The sequence below is a fragment of the Globicephala melas genome, chromosome 19, assembly GCF_963455315.2.
Source record: "Globicephala melas chromosome 19, mGloMel1.2, whole genome shotgun sequence".
Lineage (NCBI taxonomy): Eukaryota > Metazoa > Chordata > Mammalia > Artiodactyla > Delphinidae > Globicephala > Globicephala melas.
This window is the reverse complement of record NC_083332.1, coordinates 18231441-18252859: the sequence shown is the minus strand read 5'-3', so window position 1 is coordinate 18252859 and position 21419 is coordinate 18231441. Positions and strand designations below refer to the sequence as shown.

The following is a 21419-nucleotide window of genomic DNA, read 5'->3' as shown; positions in this document are numbered from 1 at the left end:
CTGCAGGGGGCACAGGTTTGATCCCTGGTAGGGGAACTAAGATCCCACATGCCGTGCAGCACGGCCAAAAAAAAAGAAGAAATAATTACAGAGGTCATGAAATATGGTAACAGAGAAATAACCATAGAGACCATGAAATAAGAAAGAGCCACATGAGACTATTTTGTTTGATTTTATGCAAATTAGATGAATAGATGAGTGATTTCCTATAGGAATATATTTTTTAAATATTTATTTTATTTATTTATTCTTATGTTTTGGTTGTGCTGGGTCTTAGTGGTGGCACGCATGGGATCTTCATTGCAGCATGCAGGATCTTTAGTTGTGGCATGCGGACTTCTTAGTTGCAGCATGTGAACTCTTAGTTGTGGCATGCATGCGGGATCTAGTTCCCTGACCAGAGATCAAACCTGGGCCCCCTGCATTGGGAGTGCAGAGTCTTACCCACTGGAACACCAGGGAAGTCCCTAAAAGAACATTAATTACCAAAACAGCCCCAGTAAACACAATTATTTCTGTAGATGTGATAGAGAACACTTGAGAAATATTGTACCTACCTATCCCCCAACCCCAAAATACCAGACCCTGTTGACTTTATGGAGGAATTCTATCAAACTTTTAAAGAACCAAAATATTCCAATACTATTTGAGCCATCCTAGAACACTAAAGAGGAAGAAAACTTCCAAATTATTGCTATAAATCAGGTATTACACACCAAAACTGAGGATCAGACTGTAACTACAGTCAGTTCTTATTCCCACCAGTTATGTTATATAAAGTCACTGAGAATAGTGAATTAAGCGAATACTGAACCGTGACTCCTGGGGAAATATGTACATATGTATAGACACACTCATATCACACATAGGTTACAATCTTAAATCCTAAGAACTCCTCCTGGTAGATTCTATTTTCTTTTTTTCACAAAAGAGAAAGTGAGTTTCAGAAATGTTAAGTGAGTTGCCTGAGGCCATCCACTAACTGGTGCCAGAGCTGGGATTCAAACCTTCTGTGACTGGCCCCAGAGCTAGGGCTTCTCGCGCTGTGCTGCACTGCTGCCCTTTACTGTCTTTATCCTCTGATCATCTCTGTGTGAGAGCTGGAGCAAGAGGCAGACCACAGCTGGGAACTATGCACATCAGGCAACTCACATGTCTACAAATGACTGCAAAATACAGCAAGTATTGATTTTTGTCATTTTTGTTGTTACAAATAAATTTTAGCTAGTAGGCAAATTTGCAAATAGGAAATCCATGAATAATGAGGATCAACTGCATATAATCCAGATAATATTAAAAAAACGAAACTCAGAGACTAATCCCACTATATATATTGGACCCAAAATCCTAATTAATGCTAGTAAAGAGAGTCCAGTAGCACATTAAAGCATGCCACACCATGAAAAAGTCATTTTTCTGCCAGGAATGCAAAGGAGATTGTTGGGAAATATATACTTTTTTTTTTTTTTTTGCCATATTAGTACCTCAAGAGATGTAAAAAAAGGTATTTGAAAAAAATTCAACATCAGTTCTTTGTAAAGTACATAACTCAAAATAGGAATGGACTAGGTGAGCCCATCACATCAGTAGAATACACAAATAAAAACCATGTGATTATCTCAAAAAACACAGGAAAAGCATTTAACAAAGTTTCTCAACCTTTATGATAAAAATGCTCAACTATCTAGAAATAGAAGAGAACTTTAGCCTCATAAAGGGCATTTGTCAAAAACCCACAGTTAAGAGCATACTTAATGATAAAAGACTGAGAGCTTTCTCCCTGAGATCAGGAACAAGACAAGGACTTCTGCTGTAGCCACTTGTATTCAACATTGTACTAGACAGTTTGTCAGGGAAATGATGGCAAGGAAATGAAATGAAAGGCATGAAGTAAAACTGTCTCTCTTTGTAGATGACACGTATATAGAATCCACTAAAAAAAACTTTTAGAACTAATGAGTTTATCAGGGTTGCAGGATAACAAGATCAATATGCAGAAATTAATTGTATTCCTATACAGTAGCAATGAGCAATCCAAAAGTGAAATTAAGAAAACAGTTCCAGCGCTTCCCTGGTGGCGCAGTGGTTAAGAATCCACCTGCCAATGCATAGGAAATGGGTTTGAGCCCTGGCCCGGGAAGATCCTATATGCTGTGGAGCAGCTAAGCCCTTGTGCCACAACTATTGAAGCCCGCACCCCTAGAGCCTGTGCTCCGCAACAAGAGGAGCCACTGCAATGAGAAGCCTACACACCGCAACGAAGAGTAGCCCCTGCTCACCACAGCTAGAGAAAGCCCATGCGTGGCAACGAAGACCCAGCACAGCCAAAAATAAATTTATTAAAAAAAAAAAAAAAAGCAATTCCACTTACACATCAACAAAAAGTAAAATACTTGGGAATAAATTTAACCAAAAAGTATAAAACTTAAACCATGTCCATGCATTGAAGACAATATTGTTAAGATGGCAATACTCCCCAAGTTCAACATGATCCCTCTCAGAATCCCAGGTGGATTTTTTGCAGATATTGACAAACTGATCCTAAAATTTATGTGGAATAAGAGGCCCAGAATAGCCAAAACAGAACAAAGTTGGGAGACTCACACTTCCTGATTTCAAAACCTGCAATATCAAGACTACAATAATCAAGAGAGTGTAGTGCTGGCTTAAGAATGGACATAGAGATCAATGGAGTGGAATTGAGAATACCTTACGTTTATGGTCAATTGATTTTCAACAGAGGTACCAAGACAATTAAACGGAGAAAGAATAGTCTTTTTAACAAATGGTCTGGAGACGACTGGGTATTTACATGCAAAAGAATGAATTTGGGCCCTTTTCTCATACTACATGCAAAAATTAACACAAAATGGATCATAGACCCAAATGTAAGGGTTAAAACTATGAAACTTTTAGAAGAAAACATGAATAAATTTTCATGGCCTTGGGTTGGCTAAGCTTTCTTAGATACAACACCAAAAGCACAAGTGACTAAAGGAAAAATAGTTAAATTGGACTTCATCAAAGTTAGAAACTTTTGTGCTCCAAAGTACACCATTAAGAAAGTGAAAAGACAACACTCAGAGTGGGAGAAAATATTTACAAATCATGTCTGGTAAGGGATTTGTATCTAGAAAATATAAACAACTATTACAACTTAATGATAAAAAGACAACCTAATTTTTAAAATGAGCAAAGGACTTAATAGACATTTCTCCAAAGATGATTTACATATGGCCAACAAGCACATGAAAAGATGCTCAGCCCCATTAACTACTAGGGAAATTAAAATCAAAACCACAGTGAGATAACACTTCACACCTGCTAGCAGGGTTATTATAAAAAGACATAATAACAACTATTGACAAGGACGTGGAGCAGTTGGAACCCATCTACCACTTTGGAAAAAGTCCAGCAGGTCCTCAGTCAGACATAGAGTTATCACATGATCTTAGCAGTTCTACTCCTAAGGGTACACCCAAGAAAAATGAAAACATATCCACAAAAAAATTATAAACAAATGTACATAACAGCATTTTTCATGATAGCCAAAAAGAGGAAACAACTCTAATGTCATCAATAGATGAATGGGTAAAGAAAAGGTGGTATATCCATACGATGGAATATTATTCAGCAGTTTTGAAATGAATTACTGATACATGCTACAGCATAGACGAACCTTGAAAACATGCTAATTGAAAGAAGCCAGGCGCAAAGGACATATTCTGTGATTCCAGGAGAGGCCAATCTAAAGAGACAGAAAGTAGATTGGTGATTGCTTAGGGTTAGAGGGCATGTGGAATCTGCAGGGTGACAGCCCAGGAGTGTGGGTAATGAAAATGTTCCAAAATTGATTGTACTGATGGATTCATAACTCTGTGAATATAGTAAAAGCCACTGACTTGTGCACTTTAAAAGGGTAAATTGTATGTGAATTCTATCTCAGTGAAACTTAAAAGACTAGATGCATACTTTTTGTTTAAATATAGCATGCATACGTCTAAGACCAAATGTTAAGACCTTACTGATTAGGGAAACACTAGAAAAATGGTGTTCAAAAGAAATTTCTGTTGGCTGAAGAGTTCTTTATCTGTGCTGTGGTAATACTATAGCCATTATCCAAATATGCTCAGGAACTGAGAAAATGAACTTTTAATTGTTTTTTTAAATAAATTGATGTATGTATGTATTTATTTGCAGCGTTGGGTCTTCGTTGCTGTGTGCGGGCTTTCTCTAGTTGCGTCAAGTGGGGGCTACTCTTCGTTGTGGTGCGAGAGCTTCTCATTGCGGTGGCTTCTCTTGTTGCGGAGCATGGGCTCTAGGTGCGCGGGCTTCAGTAGTTGCGGCATTTGGGCTCCACAAAAGCCCAGGACCAGATGGCTTCACAGGCAAATTTTACCAAACGTTTAGAGAAGAGCTAACACTGAGCCCTCTCAAACTCTTCCAAAAAATTGCAGAGGGAGGAACACTCCCAAATTCATTCTATGAAGCCACCATCACCCTGATACCAAACCCAGAAAAAGATATCACAAAAAAAGAAAAGTATAGACCAATATCACTGATTAACATAGATGCAAAAATCCTGAACAAAATACTTGCAAACAGAATCCAACAACATATAAAAAGGATCATACACCATGACCAAGTGGGATTTATCCCAGGGATGCAAGGATTCTTCAATATATGCAAATTAATCAATGTGATACACCATATTAACAAATAAAGGAATAAAAACCATAGGATCATCTCAATAGCTGCAGAAAAAGCTTTTGACAAAATTCAACACCAATTTATAATAAACTCTCTAGGAAGTGGGCATAGAGGGAACCTACCTCAACATAGTAAAGGCCATATATGACAGACCCACAACAAACATCATACTCAATGGTGAAGAACTGAAAGCATTTCCATCAAGATCAGGAATGAGACAAGGATGTCCACTCTCACCACTATTATTCAATGGCGAAGTCCTAGCCACAGCAATCAGAGAAGAAAAAGAAATAAAAGGAATACAAATTGGAAAAGAAGAAGTAAAACTGTCACTGTTTACGGATGACATGATACTATACATAGAAAATCCTAAAGATGCCACCAGAAAACTACTAGAACTAATCAGTGAATTTGGTAAGGTTGCAGGATACAAAATTAATGCACAGAAATCTCTGGCATTCCTATACACTAACAACGAAAAATCAGAAAGAGAAATGAAGGAAACAATCCCATTTACCATCGCAACAAAAAGAATAAAATACCTAGGAATAAACCTACCTAAGGAGGCAAAAGACTTGTACTCAAAAAACTATAAAACACTGATGAATGAAATCAAAGATGACATAAACAGATGGAGAAATATACCATGTTCTTGGATTGGAAGAATCAGTATTGTGAAAATGACTATACTACCCAAAGCAATCTACAGATTCAGTGCAATCCCTATCAAACTACCAATGGCATTCTTCACAGAATTAGAACAAAAAATTTTACAATTCATATGGAAACACAAAAGATCACAAATACAAAAGCAGTCTTGAAAAAGAGAAATGGAGCTGGAAGAATCAGTCTCCCCAACTTGATACTATACTACAAAGCTGCAGTAATCAAGACAGTATGGTACTGGCACAAAAACAGAAGTATAGATCAATGGTACAGGATAGAAAGCCCAGAGATAGACCCATGCACGTATAGTCACCTAATTTACGGCAAAGGAGGCAAGAGCATACAATGGAGAAAAGACAGCCTCTTTAATAAGTGGCGCTGGGAAAACTGGACAGCTACATGTAAAAGAATGAAATTAGAACACTCCCTAACACCATACACAAAAATTAACTCCAAATGGATTAAAGACCTAAATGTAAGACCAGAACTATAAAACTCTTAGAGGAAAACATAGGAAAAACACTCTTTGACATAAACCACAGCAAGATCTTTTTTGACCCACCTCTAGAGGAATGGAAATAAAAATAAACAAATGGGACCTAAATAAACTTAAAATCTATTGCACAGCAAAGGAAACCATAAACAAGACGAAAAGACCACTCTCAGAATGGGAGAAAATGTTTGCAAATGAAATGATGGACAAAGGGTTAATCTCCAGAATATACAAACAGCTCATGGTGCTCAATATCAACAAGAAAAACAAAAAACAATCCAATTAAAAAATGGGCAGAAGACCTAAATAGACATTTCACCAAAGAAGACATACAGATGGCCAAGACGCACATGAAAAGCTGCTCAACATCACTAATTATTAGAGAAATGCAAATCAAAACTACAATGAGGTATCACCTCACACCAATCAGAATGGCCATCATCAAAAATCTACAAACAGTAAATGCTGGAAAGGGTGTGGTGAAAAGGGAACCCTCCTGCACTGTTGGTGGGAATGTAAATTGATATAGCCACTATGGAGAACAGTATGGAGGTTCCTTAAAAAACTAAAAATAGAGCTACCATATGACCCAGCAATCCCACTACTGGCATATACCCTGAGGAAACCGTAATTCAAAAAGAGTCATGTACCACAATGTTCATTGCAGCTCTGTTTACAATAGTCAGGACATGGAAGCAACCTAAGTGTCCATCGACAGATGAATGGATAAAGATGTGGCACATATATACAATGGAATATTACTCAACCATAAAAAGAAACGAAATTGCGTTATTTGTAATGAGGTGGATGGACCTAGATTCTGTCATACAAAGTGAAGTAAGTCAGAAAGAAAAACCAATACCATATGCTAACACATATATATGGAATCTAAAAAAAAAAAAAAATGGTTCTCAAGAACCTAGGGGCAGGACGGGAATAAAGATGCAGATGTAGAGAATGGACTTGAGGACACGGAGAGGGGGAAGGGTAAGCTGGGATGAAGTGAGAGAGTGGCATGGACTTACATATACTACCAAATGTAAAATAGATAGCTAGTGGGAAGCAGCCGCATAGCACAGGGACATCAGCTCCGTGCTTTGTGACCACCTAGAGGGGTAGGATAGGGAGGGTGGGAGGGAGACGCAAGAGGAAGGAGATATGGGGATATATGTATATGTATAGCTGATTCACTTTGCTATAAAGCAGAAACTAACACACCATTGTAAAGCAGTTAAACTCCAATAAAGATGTTAAAAAAAAAAAGTCATGTACCACAGTGTTCATTGCAGCTCTATTTACAATAGCCAGGACATGGAAGCAACCTAAATGTCCATCAACAGATGAATGGATAAAGAAGATGTGGCACATATATACAATGTAATATTACTCAGCCATAAAGAGAAACGAAATTGAGTTATTTGTAGTGAGGTGGATGTGCCTAGAGTCTGTCATACAGAGTCAAGTAAGTCAGAAAGAGAAAAACAAATACCGTATACTAATGCACATACATGGAATCTAAAAAAAAAAAAAATGGTACTGGCAGGGCAGGAATAAAGATGTAGACATAGAGAATGGACTTGAGGACACGGGGAGGGAGGGGGAAGCTGGGGCGAGGTGTGAGTATCAGCAACATACATATACTAGCAAATGTAAATGGTTAGCTAGTGGGAAGCTGCTGCATAGCACAGGGAGATACAGCTCAGTGCTTTGTGACAACCGAGAGGGGTGGGATAGGGAGGGTGCGAGGGAGGCTCAAGAGGGAGGGGATATGGGGATATATGTATGCATATGGCTGATTCAGTTTGTTGTACAACAGAAACTAACACAGTATGGTGAAGCAATTATACTCCAATAAAGATCTATTAAAAAAAAAACTTTCTGTTTGCTGTAAAGTTCTTTATCTTTGCTGTGGTAATACTATAGCCATTATCCAAATACGCTCAGGAACTGAGGAACTGAATTTTTAATTTTTTTAAATATACATTTATTTATTTATTTTTTGGCTGCGTTGGGTCTCCCTTGACTGAGTGCGGGCTTTCTCTAGTTGTGGCGAGTGGGGGTTACTCTTTGTTGCAGTGCGCAGGCTTCTCATGGTGGTGGCTTCTCTTGTTGCGGAGCACAGGCTCTAGGCACGTGGGTTTCAGTAGTCGTGGCACAGGGGCTCAATAGTTGTGGCTTGCGGGCTCTAGAGTGCCCGCTCAGTAGTTGTGGCGCACAGGCTTAGTTGTTCCACAGCATGTGAGATCTTCCCAGACCAGGGCTTGAACCCATGTCCCCTGCATTGGCAGGCGGATTCTTAACCACTGTGCTACCAGGGAAGCCCCTGAACTTTTAATTGTAATTAAATTAAGTAGGCACATGTGGCCCACATTAAATCCTTCAGGAAATCCCAATCAGTTTTCTTTTGACAGTGTCTAGAATCCGATCACCTCTCACAACCTCCGCCTTTGTCTCTACCAGGATTACTTCAGCAGCCCCCTTCCTGGTTTCCCGGCTTTGCCCTTGTCCCGTAGAATCTATTCTGAACACAGCAGCCAGTGCGATTCTTTTAAATATATAGCAGTGTATGTCTCTGCTCAAAACCCTTCACATTCAAACTCAGCATGTCTAAAACCAAACTCCTGACCTCCACACCTCCTGCACACACACCTTGTAGCTCAGGGTATGAGCCCAGAGTCCTTGTGTCTCCCAGACTGAGTGGTCCAGCCCCTAACCCCACATTACATCTCAGATTCTACTTCTGCCCCTACAGCCCCCCGACCTTATTACTGCCCCTTCCTTGTTCCCTCCACTCCAGCCACACTGTCTTCCTCGCTGATCTCCAGGGTGCATGTGGGCTGTTTTGCCTGACTGATGGGCTCTCCCCTCAGACATCCACATGGCTCACTACCTCACCTCTTCCGCTCTCTGGTCAGTGTCACTTCATCAGCGAGGCCTTCCCTGTCCACCTCCAGGATCATGGCACCACCCCCTTCCCTCCCTATACCACTTCTCTGCTTTCCTTTGTATATTTTACTTGTTTATTTGTTCCCTTCTCCTTCTGCTCTAGATTATAAATTCCATGAAGGCAGAGATCTGTGTCTCTTTTCTTCCCTGCTAAATCTCCCAGCAAAAGAATGCTTGTCAATTGTTGGTGGTCAGTAGGTATTTGTTGAATGAATAAATGAGTGGATGGATGGATGAGTGAATGAGTGAATGGCGAAGATCGATTGGAGGAAGAAGATACCAATTAGAAGCACAGAATCCAGTGGGGAGGCTAGTTTAATAGGCAAAGCATTGTCATTCCTTCTAATTGATACCTGTGTTTCCTTGAACAGTCATTTTCCTTTTTAAAAAATGCATTGTTCTTTCTCATTGAAACTTAAACTCCTTGGAATCAAGGACTGAATTCTTATCCCTTTTTGTTTCCTCAGAAAATAAACGTTCAGTTATAAGGAAAGGTAATTCTCATTTGGCCAAAAGTACTCAAGTCACTCAATTTTTTAAAGTCTTTTTTCTTTATGCTAACATTTTTTCTTATTTATTTGATTTTATAGAATTTGCACATCTTCCCATTGAATACTCCTGCAAAGCAAGGAGTCTTTAGACCAAATAGGGTTAATCCGCACAGTGGTAACTATGGTAGAACCACAACTGATAATTGCTTCAGCCGAGCCCAGTGGAAATACTGTCACTTCAACAATAGTCTAACCTAGTCACAAACACTGCTTGGCAGCTGTCATATGTCATGGCTTTTAATCAACTCTAGGGCAAGAATCATTCCATTCTAACAGATGGACATGAATTTAACCAGACAATAAACCATGTATGTGCCATAAATATGTTTGCTGACGGCATGATTCCCTGTACGGAACTTTAAGAACAGCTGTCTTATCATGAGCTACTGTTGCTTAGTGAGATGATTTGTTAACTTAATTCTGAAAGATTACATTTGTCTTTAATGTAATCTTTAATGTTAATTTTACCTTTAATGTTAATCTTTCAATGGCTTCCCCACTACCAGTTGCCTAGTTGTTTTGGGGGGGCAATTTTATAAACAAAGTTATTTACATGAGATTTTTTAAAACTAATGATATGGTTCCTTTGCAAATTTGGTGTCATTTGTCTAAAAGGGCTTATTACCTTTTGTGTGTTGCCGGGGCATGCAAAACATTAGTTGCATGCCCTGGCAACATTAATTAGTCATTTTCTTTTCTTCATACTTATTTCCTTTTAGTACCTCTGTTAAATTACTATATTAACTTCTACTTAAATGGGTTTAGCTGTACAGTTTCCTAAAAATACAATTATTTTGTCTTTCTGCTTTTCTCTGTCATCTTCAGAGACAATGTTTTTTATTCTCTCAACAGTGCTTCCCCTGTGGAACTTGTGCAATTTAAAATATGAAGTATTTGTTCGTTTTGTGTTCTTCACAGGGTAACTTCTATTGATGTACCTTTTCATTGGCACTATCCACCAGGCAAAGTATAAATTGCTGTATAAAAACTGGAAAAGTGTTTTGAGTAGAGCAGATGTTCTCTTAGCATGAAGCAGATGTAAAACTTGCAAGTGTCTGTCTAATAAAGTATAGCATTTGGTTCTATACAGCTGGTGCCAAGATTACCAATTAATCATGTTGAAAGGCATTTTTACTAGTCGGGATCTCCTCTGTTCTTTACACATTCTGGGTATGTTAAAAGAGAGAGAGATGGGGCACAAAAGTGGTTTTCTACTTTTAGTACTTTGAGTGGTTTTTTTTCTCTTTCTGCATCTTCATGAAGTCAGTCTCCTTTTAGAACCATGTCCGATAGGGAGCCCCCTACATGTGAATGCCTGTTTTTGTTCTCCAGTTTGGTTTGGGCATGAGTGTTTGATGTTAGAATATTCCATTGAAGGCAGCCACACTTTGAGCACTTCAAGGCAGCTGGAGAGAAGGAAAGGAATGTAATATACTTAATGTGGTTTTTTTTCTTATTTGCATGGGCAAAAGCTAGTATTTGCTTAGTTAATGTCACTTCATAGTTTCTGTGGTTACCTGACCACGGAGGAGGTTGAACATTCTGGAAACAATTAATACCAATTTAGTTTTATGTTATCAAAAGCAGTGGAGCAGTTTTTCCCAAAGATTAAAGGTGAATGGATTAATGTGACTGCCAAAAGATAAAACTTTACAGGTATGAAAGACCCAACACAAATCAGTAGCAAATGTAAAAGCTAAAAGAGCTACATCATTTTCTGTTGTCCTTTTTGTAAAGCAAGTGTGCTAATGAAATTAAATTTCAAAGCCCGATGAGCCTTTTTTTTCTTATGTTTGATTTCCCAAGGATAAATTTGTTTTCTGGGCTCCCCTGGTGGCGCAGTGGTTGAGAGTCCGCCTGCCGATGCAGGGGACCCTGGTCCGGGAAGATCCCACATGCCACGGAGCGGCTGGGCCCGTGAGCCATGGCCGCTGAGCCTGCGCGTCCAGAGCCTGTGCTCCGCAACGGGAGAGGCCACAACAGTGAGAGGCCCGCGTACCGTAAAAAAAAAAAAAAAAAAAATTGTTTTCTGTGAAAGGAAGCTCATTATATAAGAAGGTTTGCTACCCTGTGCCTTCTGCTTTTTTAAAAAAGAGTTAATGATGAAACATAATTGTTTTAATATCAGTACGTGGATGTTTATACTCTTTGATAGTAGAGTATTCAATGCTTTATTCGTGAATTAATTTATAATACTTTTTTAAAGGGTAGGAGAAATATTTCTTTAAATATCTTTTTTTATTTTTTTTATTTTTGGCTGTGTCGGGTCTTAGTTGCAGGCGCACGGGTTCTTCGTTGGCCCACGGCATGTGGGATCTTCGTTCCCACACCAGGGATCGAACCTTCATCCCCTGCATTGCAAGGCAGATTCTTAACCACTGGACCACCAGGGAAGTCCCTCTTTAAATATCTTAAGGGCAGATCTGAAGATAAATAGCATGACTGGTTCTTTTAATGAAATGTTTATTACTATTTGAAAAATAATTGGAGGTTGGGGAAAACAAAGATGTGCTAAAAGAAGTTTATCCACTAGAAAGTAAGATATTCAGTGTTTATCATCCTCCACCAGTAAAGTTGGGTTTGTGGAATATGGATCCGCTGTATAGGAAAAAACATAGATGGTATTACATTTTAGACAGTGTGTTGCAGAACCTGGTTTTTTCAACACTGGTGTAAAAGAATCTATAATGACATAGGTTATAATTTATTTATTTATTTATTTTTTGCGGTGCGCGGGCCTCTCACTTTTGTGGCCTCTCGCACCGTGGAGCACAGGCTCCGGATGCACAGGCCCAGCGGCCGGCTCACGGGCCCAGCCGCTCTGCGGCATGTGGGATCCTCCCGGACCGGGGCACGAACCCCCGTCCCCTGCATCGGCAGGCGGACCCCCAACCACTGCGCCACCAGGGAAGCCCCGGTTATAATTTTTTGTTCATTTATACTGTTATATATATATGAAATATAGGATCTAAGAGTATTAATAGGATTATTCCAGAAAGTCTTCCCCATTCTTGTTACCAGTTGCCTCCATATTTTATATTACTGATTTAAATTTTAAATTTCATAAAAGCACCTTACAACCAAATCCACTAATAGCTACTACTTGAAATTTTCAGTTCTTCTAAAATTGAATATTTATATAAAAGCAGTTTAATATTTCTTGTATCCATTTTCCTACATGAACATCTTTCCACCAAGGTTACACTTGTCAACGTAAAATTCACATGTAAAAGGTCTGCCCCATTTTCCTAAGAATACCTTGTATTCTTAGAATAAAAAGAAAATTATTAATCTTATATAATATTGTTAGCTTTTAGGCAGGTGTCTAATGCAGTTATAGTTCTTTTTATTTGAGAGATTTTTCTACTGTCCCTATTTTGTTTTTCACTAATATTACATAAGAATGGTGGTACTTTTTTAAGGTTTTAATTTGTGTGAAATTAAAAACGTTAACTCTGAAACATTAACTTAAATGGAACTAGTTTTCTCCATTGTTAAAAATGGTTTGTTATAGGAAATTTTAAACATCCACAAAAACAGCGAGAATAGTGAAATAAACCCCTATAATATACACCCAGCTTCAATAATTATCAGCCTTTTATTGTTTTTATTTGCCAAGATTTCTTAAGACTGTTGTCAGAGGTTTTTGTTTTTGTGTTTTTCTTTTAAGTTGTAGTTCTATATCCTGTTTCTACAGTGACAACAGATATTTAAACAAAACTAGGTCATGTAAACCCAGTAGACCTAACTTTATTTCAGGAAGTGGAGCGAGAAATCTCATTCAGAACAGAATGTGGACTGTATTACTCCTACTACAAGCAGATGCTGCAGGCTCCAACCCTCATGCAAGGTAATCACAACTAATAGTTTTATTTGGGGTCTACTGCATTCTTTTCAATATTTCTGCTAAAATATACTTTTGCACTAATGCATTCTAAATGCTTTATAGATCTTGTGTAGTTTTTCCTTGAACTTGTATAGTTTTTTTCCTTTTTAACATAATCAATCCATGAAAATGTTTTGCTTTGGAAGAAGTTACGTAATATTTTATGTAGTTCTCCTCTCCTTGCTTCTCAGCTCTACTCTATCCCTAATTATCTGTTCACAGTTTCTTGGTTTTGCTGTTAATTGTTTTCATGGTCATTTTGGAAAAGGTCTTTGTATGTGAAAGGAGTATTGTCTGAAAACAGGAGACGTTTTGGTAGTACAAATGAGAATTACAGTTGTCTTTTTTGTCCCCAGTGCCCCCATTCATTCCTTTATTTTGCAGTTACCATTTTCCCAACGTTTTCTGTGTTTCTAAGTGGTTTAGAGCACATACTCTTTACCTTTACTCCATTTAATGGAACCCTCCAAAAGGGTCTCTCCTACTCAATATATGCGTTATGTGCTTCATATGGGTGCGTATAACAGAGAATTGCCTTTTTCTAGGCTTTGTTTGGAATCAGATATATTTTTGGTAAGAATTCTTCATGGGCGATGTTTTGTACTCTAATTTTATCACGATAGGAGACATGAAATTTTGGTTGCCTTTCTTTTAGTGCCATAAAAGTTAATCAGTTGATTCCTGTGTGGATAGTTGCATTCACACATAATAAGGTTAATTACTCACCAGCCTTGCACTTAGTGGTTTTAGCAGCCATTGATGACTATTGCCTCTGTCCATTATTTCAGTAGAGTTACAGAAGTGACTCTCATTCCTCCTGCATTTATTAGCTGGAACTCTGTTAGATAGAAAACCTTTTTCTCATCAGCTATTTGATTACCCCGAGCTACAGTTTATCAAAAAAGGCAGGATAAGTGTTGATTTTTCCCCCATACAGTTGATCCTCATTATTCATGGATTCTATATTTGCAAATTCACCTACTCTCTGAAACATATTTGTAACCCCAGAATCAATAGTCCTGGTGCTTTCACCGTCATTCACGGGCATGTGCACAGCAGTGAAAATTTTTAGTTGCTTCATTTGTGTGTTCCCAGCTGAGGTCAAATAAGGTGATGCAGTGCTTTCGTGTTTCAGCTCAGACTACAGAGTCCTTTTCACAATCTGTTTAGTGCCATGTGTTTTTTGCATTTTTGTGGTTTTCGTTGGTGATTTTCCTGTTTAAAGTGGCCCACAAGCATAGTGCTGCAGTGCTGTCTAGTTTTCCTAAGTGCGAGAAGGCTATGGTGAAGGCATACAGAGAAAATAACGTGTGTTAGATGAGCTTTGTTCAGGTGTGAGTTAGAGTGCTGTCGGCCATGAGTTAAATGTTAATGAAACAACAATATATACTAAAGGTGTCTTTAGACAAAAACTCATATAAATCAAGGTCATGTGTTGATCAGTTGATGAAAATGCATGACCAGAAGCTTGTAGGAAAGTAACCCTGTATTTCCTCCTCATTCAGTATTGCTAATACAGTTTTCATTGCAATTTTATAGAACATAACTGTGGTGAGTAGTGAGAATCAGCTGTACTTACAAGTTCTCAAAATTATGAGTTGCTTCTCTAGCATTCCCCAAAGCAGGGGTTCTTATTGAAGGGCAGTTGTGTCCTGGGGGACATCTGGAATGTCCAGAGATGGTTTTGATTGTTACACTTTACAGGGGAGAGGGTGAGTGTGCTACTGGAATTTAGTGAGTAGAGGGCAGAGATGCTGCTAAACATCCTGTGGTGCTCAGGACAGTCCCCCCAACAAAGAAGTATCAGGACCAAAATGTCAAAATACTGGTAGTGTTGAAGTTGAAAACCTCTGCTCTAAAGGTGAATAATGAGTATTTTCTTTCTAATCACTATGAACTCAGTGGTTGATCTGTTTCAATTCATTTAGTTATTTGTTAAGATTATTCTTTTAGAAACTTTCAAACATATAAAAAGGTAGAGAAAATCCTCTAATGGATTTGCACTCAAGTATCACTCAATTACAGTGGTTACCAGTTTATGACCAATCTTGTTTCCTCTCTACCCCCATCCTCAACCTGGATAATTATGGAGTAACTCCAAGACATCATATTGCTTCATCTGTAAATATATCAGTATAATTTTCTAAAGAATGGCAATTCTCTTTTTTTTTTGCGGTACACGGGCCTCTCACTGCTGTGGCCTCTCTCGTTGCGGAGCACAGGCTCCGGACGCGCAGGCTCAGCGGCCATGGCTTACGGGCCCAGCCGCTCCTCAGCATGCGGGATCCTCCCGGACTGGGGCACGAACCCGTGTCCCCTGCATCGGCAGGTGGACTCTCAACCACTGCGCCACCAGGGAAGCCCATCCCTTTTATAAACATAACCAAGTTGTCATTATCACAATTAAGAAATTACTTAATATCAAATATCTACTCAATATTCTCGTTTTCCTCTTGTCTTACAGATTTTTAATGTAGTTTTGAAATCCAGATAAAGCTCATACATTGCAGTCTTTCGCTATGTCTTTGTTTCTTTTAAGCTATGGATTTCTCACCATCTTTTTTTTCTTGTAATTCTTCACTGGAAACACTGATTGCTTTGTCTGAGTTTTCCACTTTCTGGATTTTGGTGGAGCCCCAATGGTGCCATTCAGTGTTTCTCTGTTGTCTGAATTTCCTCGTAATTGGCAGTTAGATCTAGAGGCTTGCTCAGATTTAGGTTCTGCTTTTTAGCAAGAATACTTCCTAGATGGTGTTGTCCACTTCCACATCAGGGGGTGCATAATGTGCAGCTCATTCTTTTGGAGTTTAGACTGGGCCATCCACTATTAAGTTCTTAGTTAGCCTTTCACCTAGGTTTATCACCATTGATGATCATTACTTAAATCTGTTCATTACATAAGGACTATAGCGTGGTGATATTCTGATTCTGTAATTCCTTCCATCATTATCAGATGGACTTCCTCTCTAAATAAAAACGTTTTCTCATCAACTATTTGGCAACCCAGAATGTCAGTTCCTAAAGGAAAGGTGGGATAAGTATTGATCCTTTCCCTTTGTTTTAGAATGGGTTACCTCTCTAGCATCCCCTAAAGGTTTGCTTTTTAAATATTATCATAAACACATGGATTTCTAACATATTTCATGCATTTCAATCTTTTGCATTATTCTTCTTAAAACAAGTTGTCCAGTCTTTGGCCAGTGGGATGCCCTTCAAATCAGCTGCTTTTTTTTTTTTTTTTTTTTTTGGCTGCATTGGGTTTTTCGTTGCTGTGCGGGCTTTCTCTAGTTGTGGCAAGCTGGGGCTACTCTTCATTGTGGTGCACAGGCTTCTCATTGCGGTGGCTTGTCTCGTTGCAGGGCACGGGTTCTAGGCATGCAGGCTTCAGTAGTTGTGGCACACAGGCTCAGTAGTTGTGGCTTGTGGGCTCTAGAGCACAGGCTCAGTAGTTGTGGCACCTGGGCTTAGTTGCTCTGCGGCATGTGGGATCTTCCCGGACCAGGGCTTGAACCCTTTTCCTCTGCATTGGCAGGTGGATTCTTAACCACCAACTGCTGTCTTTTTGACATGACTCCAGTAGCCTTTGAAAACTCCTTTGGCATGACAAGATGTTTCAAGCCCATTTTGTGTATTTCCTACCCGTGACCTAGAATCAGCTGTTTCTCCCAGGAGCCCCAGTTCTCTTTAGTGGCTATTTATAGACCACAGTCTGGGTACTAGAGGCACTTATTGCTACTAGTTTGGTCCTTATTTCCAGACCTTTAGTGAGCAGAGTAGGAAATGTGATTTTTTTTTCCTAAAAGAAAATATGAATAGAGCTATTTTTAGTTCAAAATTAGGATAACAAGGTTTTTACTTTTTTGACTTTATATTTGTATCTTGTTTTCTTTAAGTTGAAAATTTTGGCTTCTATGACATTATCACTTATTTGTTTTATGCTGCTATGTAGAATACTTTCAGTGTAGCAATGATAATATTGCTACTAACAGTATGATTGCCTGAAAACAGTTCAAGCTGTCTTTGTAATTCTTCTTGTCCTTAGGATGTAGCCTACTAGGAATTTACAGTCATATTCCTCTATTCCCAAGAACACTGGAAAGAGTTCTTTTTATGTGACCAAGCTACCAACTCAGTAGGTTTCTTTGTTTTATCTTGCTTTTGGTTTTCAGTGATTGCTTTGTTTAAAAATTTTATATATTTTTTATACTTATTAAAAAAATGTTTACATGGTTCCAAAGTCAAAACTATAAAACAGGGAGCATTCAGGGAAGTCCACCTCCATCCCTGTCACCTCCACCCTGTTTCTTTCCTCACTCTTTAGGTAACTATTTGTATTAGTTTTTGGTTTATTCTTCTACCGTTAGTATTTTCAATATAAGCAAATACTTTATATATTCATATTTTCCCTTTTATTACAGAAAAAACCCTGCTTACTGTATACACTGTCCTCTATTTTGCTTTTTTCACTTGACTGAAATCTTGATCACTCTATAGTAGAGTATCATGATATTCCTTATTTATTTACTTACTTATTTTCTTGCAGTTGCATAGTACTCCTTGGTGTGGGTAACCATAACTTTATTCAGGTAGCCTTCTTGTCTTTGTCTACTCGGGCTGCCATAACAAACTAACATTGACTGGGTGGCTTAAAAAAACAGAAATTTATTTTCTCACAGTTCCAAAGGCTGGAAGTCTAAGATCAGGGTACCAGCACAGCTGGGTTCTGGTGAGGACTCTCTTGGCTTGTTGCTGGCCACCTCTCTTTGCATCCTCACATGGAAGACAGAGACAGAAAGCAAGCTCTCCAGTGTCTCTTCTGATAAGAGCACTAATCCCATTATGAGGGTCCCCCTCTTATAACCTTTGTCTCTACCTAATTACCTCCCAAAGGCTCATCTTCAATACCATCACATTGGAGGGGGACGGCCTTAGGGCTTCAACATAGGGGGCCATATAAAGTCTCAGTCCATAACACTCCTGTATTAGTCTAGTAGGACTGCCGTAACAAAATAACACAGAGTGGGTAGCTTAAACAGTACAAATTTATTTTCTTTCAGTTCTGGAGGCCAGAAGTCTACGATCAGGGTACTGTCGGGGTTGGTTTCTGGTGAAGCCTCTTTCTGGCTTGTAGCTGGCCACCTTCTTGCCATGTCCTTACAAAGCCTTTCCGCTGTGTGTCTGCATAGAGGGAGGGAGAGAGCCCTCTCTTGTTGGTTCCTCTTCTTATAAGGACACCAAGTCCTATCTGATTAAGGCCGCACCCTATGACCTCACTTAACCTTTTTACCTCCTTGTAGACCCTATCCAAATACAGACACATTGGGGTTAGGGCTTCAACATAGGAATTTGGGGGGACACATTTCATTCCAAAACACCTCCTGTTGATGGACTTTGGCATTGTTTCTGATCTTTTGCTTTTACAGATGGCACTGCAGGAATGACCTTGTACCTATGTCATTTTGTCTTTTTGCCAGTCTGTCTTTGGAATCTGTTCCTAGACATGGGCTTCCTGGATCAAAGAGTAAATGCACATGTAATTTTGCTAGGTGTTGCCAAATTGTCTTCCATAGGGATTATACCATTTTGCATTCCCAACTACAGTGTATGAAAGAGCCTTACAGCCTCACTAACAGAGTATATTGTCAAACTTCTTGATTTTTTCCAAGCTGCTAGGTGAGAAACGATATCTTAGTGTAGTTTTAATTTGCTATTCTAGTAGGAGTGAGGTTGAGCATCTTTTCAGATGTGTAAGGACTGTGTGCATGTTTTCTTCTGTGAACTGTTCATACCTTCTGTTAATTAGTTGGCTTGGTTACAGTAGCAAATGACCTCAATATAACAATGGAATTCTATAACAACAGATTTATTTCTCACTCTCATTATCCAGCCCCTATGTGGAACATACTGTTACCACTGCAGAGGAAAAGGGCAAGATTGCTGGTGGAAGCATGCATTGTCTCTTAAAGATTCTGCTCAGATGTGACCTGTGTCACATCCACTCACCTGCCATTGGTCAGAGCAAGTCAAATGGCCAAACCCATCCCTGGGGGTGGGAGGGAGGCTTCATATACTCTCCCAAAGGAGGTACTACAGGTCTCATGGCAGGAAGGCAGAGCAGGGAAATATAATATCCTCTTGCCCAAATTTCTGTAGAAGAATCATACGGTTCTTCTATTACATCACAGAAGTTATAATTTACCTATGTTTGTGTAAACATTTAAATAATGTCCATCTATTATATGGTATGCTTTTCATGGATAGGACTATTATATCCACAACACCTAGCACATTCTCTGGCATATACTAAAGAATCTATGAATAGTTTTGAATGAATAATTTAATTATAATTATCTTTTACTGAATTTTCAAATATCAATCTTAGGTTTTCATGGCTTAATATATGATAACAAAACCGAATCTATGAGGACAATTAACCTCCTTCAACGAATGAATATTTACCAAGAGGTTTTTCTCAGTATTTTATATAGAGTTCTACCCATACAGGTATGTTGTGTTCTGTGACATTGAATTTAATATTAGATGAAAGTCAAAGTCTGACATTTTAAGTTGAATGTTTCACATATGTTTTTCTGATCTTCAACTGGCTTGGTATAAAAACAGTAGTATCCTAATTTTCTCCACACATATTGTGAATTTTGCTTTTTATTTATATTTTATAAGATATTTTTACATATAGATGCTTCCAGGCTTAAAGTATGCAGTCTAGAAGCTGATAAATATTTTCATTTGGAAACATGTGATCACTCCTCATTTATCTTTGAAATAAAAAAACAACAACCTGGAGAGTTAGCAAATCACAGTGACCACTTCTCATGTGAATAAGGTAATACTGGATGAAGTTAGCTGTAAAACTCGTCTAAAGAATGAAACTAGGGACTTCCCTGGTGGTCCAGTGGTGAGGACTCCGTGCTCCCAATGCAGGGGGCCTGGGTTTGATCCCTGGTCAGGGTACTAGATCCCACGTGCCGCAACTAAGACCCAGGGCAGCCAAATAAATAAATAAATACTTAAAAAAAAAAAAAATGAAGCCAGAATCCTCAAGGACTTCCTTTTCTGCTTTTGTATTGAGAAGAAAGGCTGCTAGCACACTTTTACACAGGAAGGAGTGATGTACGCTTATTTCTTGGAATTAATACCAAGCTTCTGAATATTAAATTTCCACTGTCATATTTTGTAAATGGCATGAGAAGGAGTAGGGCTTCTTTAACAGACGTTTTTTATCATTCCCTTACAGAAATATATAGAGCCAGTTTATTTTTATATTTACACCTTATTTGGACTCCAAGCAATTTATGTCACAGCTCTTTACATAACCAGCTGGCTCCTGAGTGGTACGTGGCTGTCAGGACTCTTAGCAGCTTTCTGGTATGTCACAAATAGGTGAGTTGGAATCAGTATTCCCTTCTCCTTTTCTAAGGTATAAGTTAAAATGAAGTCACTTCATTTCCAGTTTAAAGAAGGTTGTTCTGCCACATTTTGTTGGAGTATTTTCTCTTTGGGTTACCTAGTGGAGGTTTTCTTATTTAGTAAGGTAGAAAGTCCTACTTTTATATGTACATCTACAGCTGAGGAACAAAACACTGAATTGTAAGTCAAGAGAATCATCTATAATAATCCCAATTCTATTACCAACTTGCTGTGTGATCAGTATTTCTCCAGCCACAAATCTCATCTCTTAAAAGGTTTATTAATATCTTTATTATCAACCTCAGTAAGATTGTATGCAGCTCATAATTAGCAAAGTATAAAGCACTGTACAAGTGTAAGGAAGTTCTTACATTATTTAATTAATATCTATTAATTTCCAAACCCTGGAGCATTATGAAATAGCATTTTTAAAAAACATATTCGAGATAAATCGAATTATTGCCTTACCTATTAAAAGCAACACCAATAGTCAGTAGCAGTCTTAAAACTTGAACATGAATTCTGATGTTGATTTTATGTTGTAATCCTCAACAAATTACTTTTTATTATAACCTTACTGAGTGCTTACTATATGCCAAGCACTTTACATCATACTTTATATGTATGATTTTAACAAACCTGTAGAGTGGGTACTATTATTATTACTATTTTGTTTTATTTTATTTTGTGTGTGTGTGTGTGTGTGTGGTATGCGGGCCTCTCACTGTTGTGGCCTCTC

General features: G+C 38.5%; 1 protein-coding gene across 5 annotated transcripts in view; it reads left to right on the top strand.

Annotated features, from left to right (window-relative positions):
- DPY19L3 (dpy-19 like C-mannosyltransferase 3) overlaps window positions 1-21419 on the top strand; it is a 74950-nt gene that overhangs the window by 12473 nt on the left and 41058 nt on the right. For 4 of the 5 annotated variants that reach the window (XM_030874499.2, XM_060288465.1, XM_060288466.1 and 1 more), the window contains 3 exons: window positions 13126-13216; window positions 19635-19756; window positions 20508-20653. In XM_030874499.2, coding sequence (XP_030730359.1) covers window positions 13126-13216; window positions 19635-19756; window positions 20508-20653 — 359 coding nt within the window. The remainder of the gene's footprint in view (window positions 1-13125; window positions 13217-19634; window positions 19757-20507; window positions 20654-21419) is intronic. The other variant, XM_060288467.1, reaches the window with a different exon arrangement.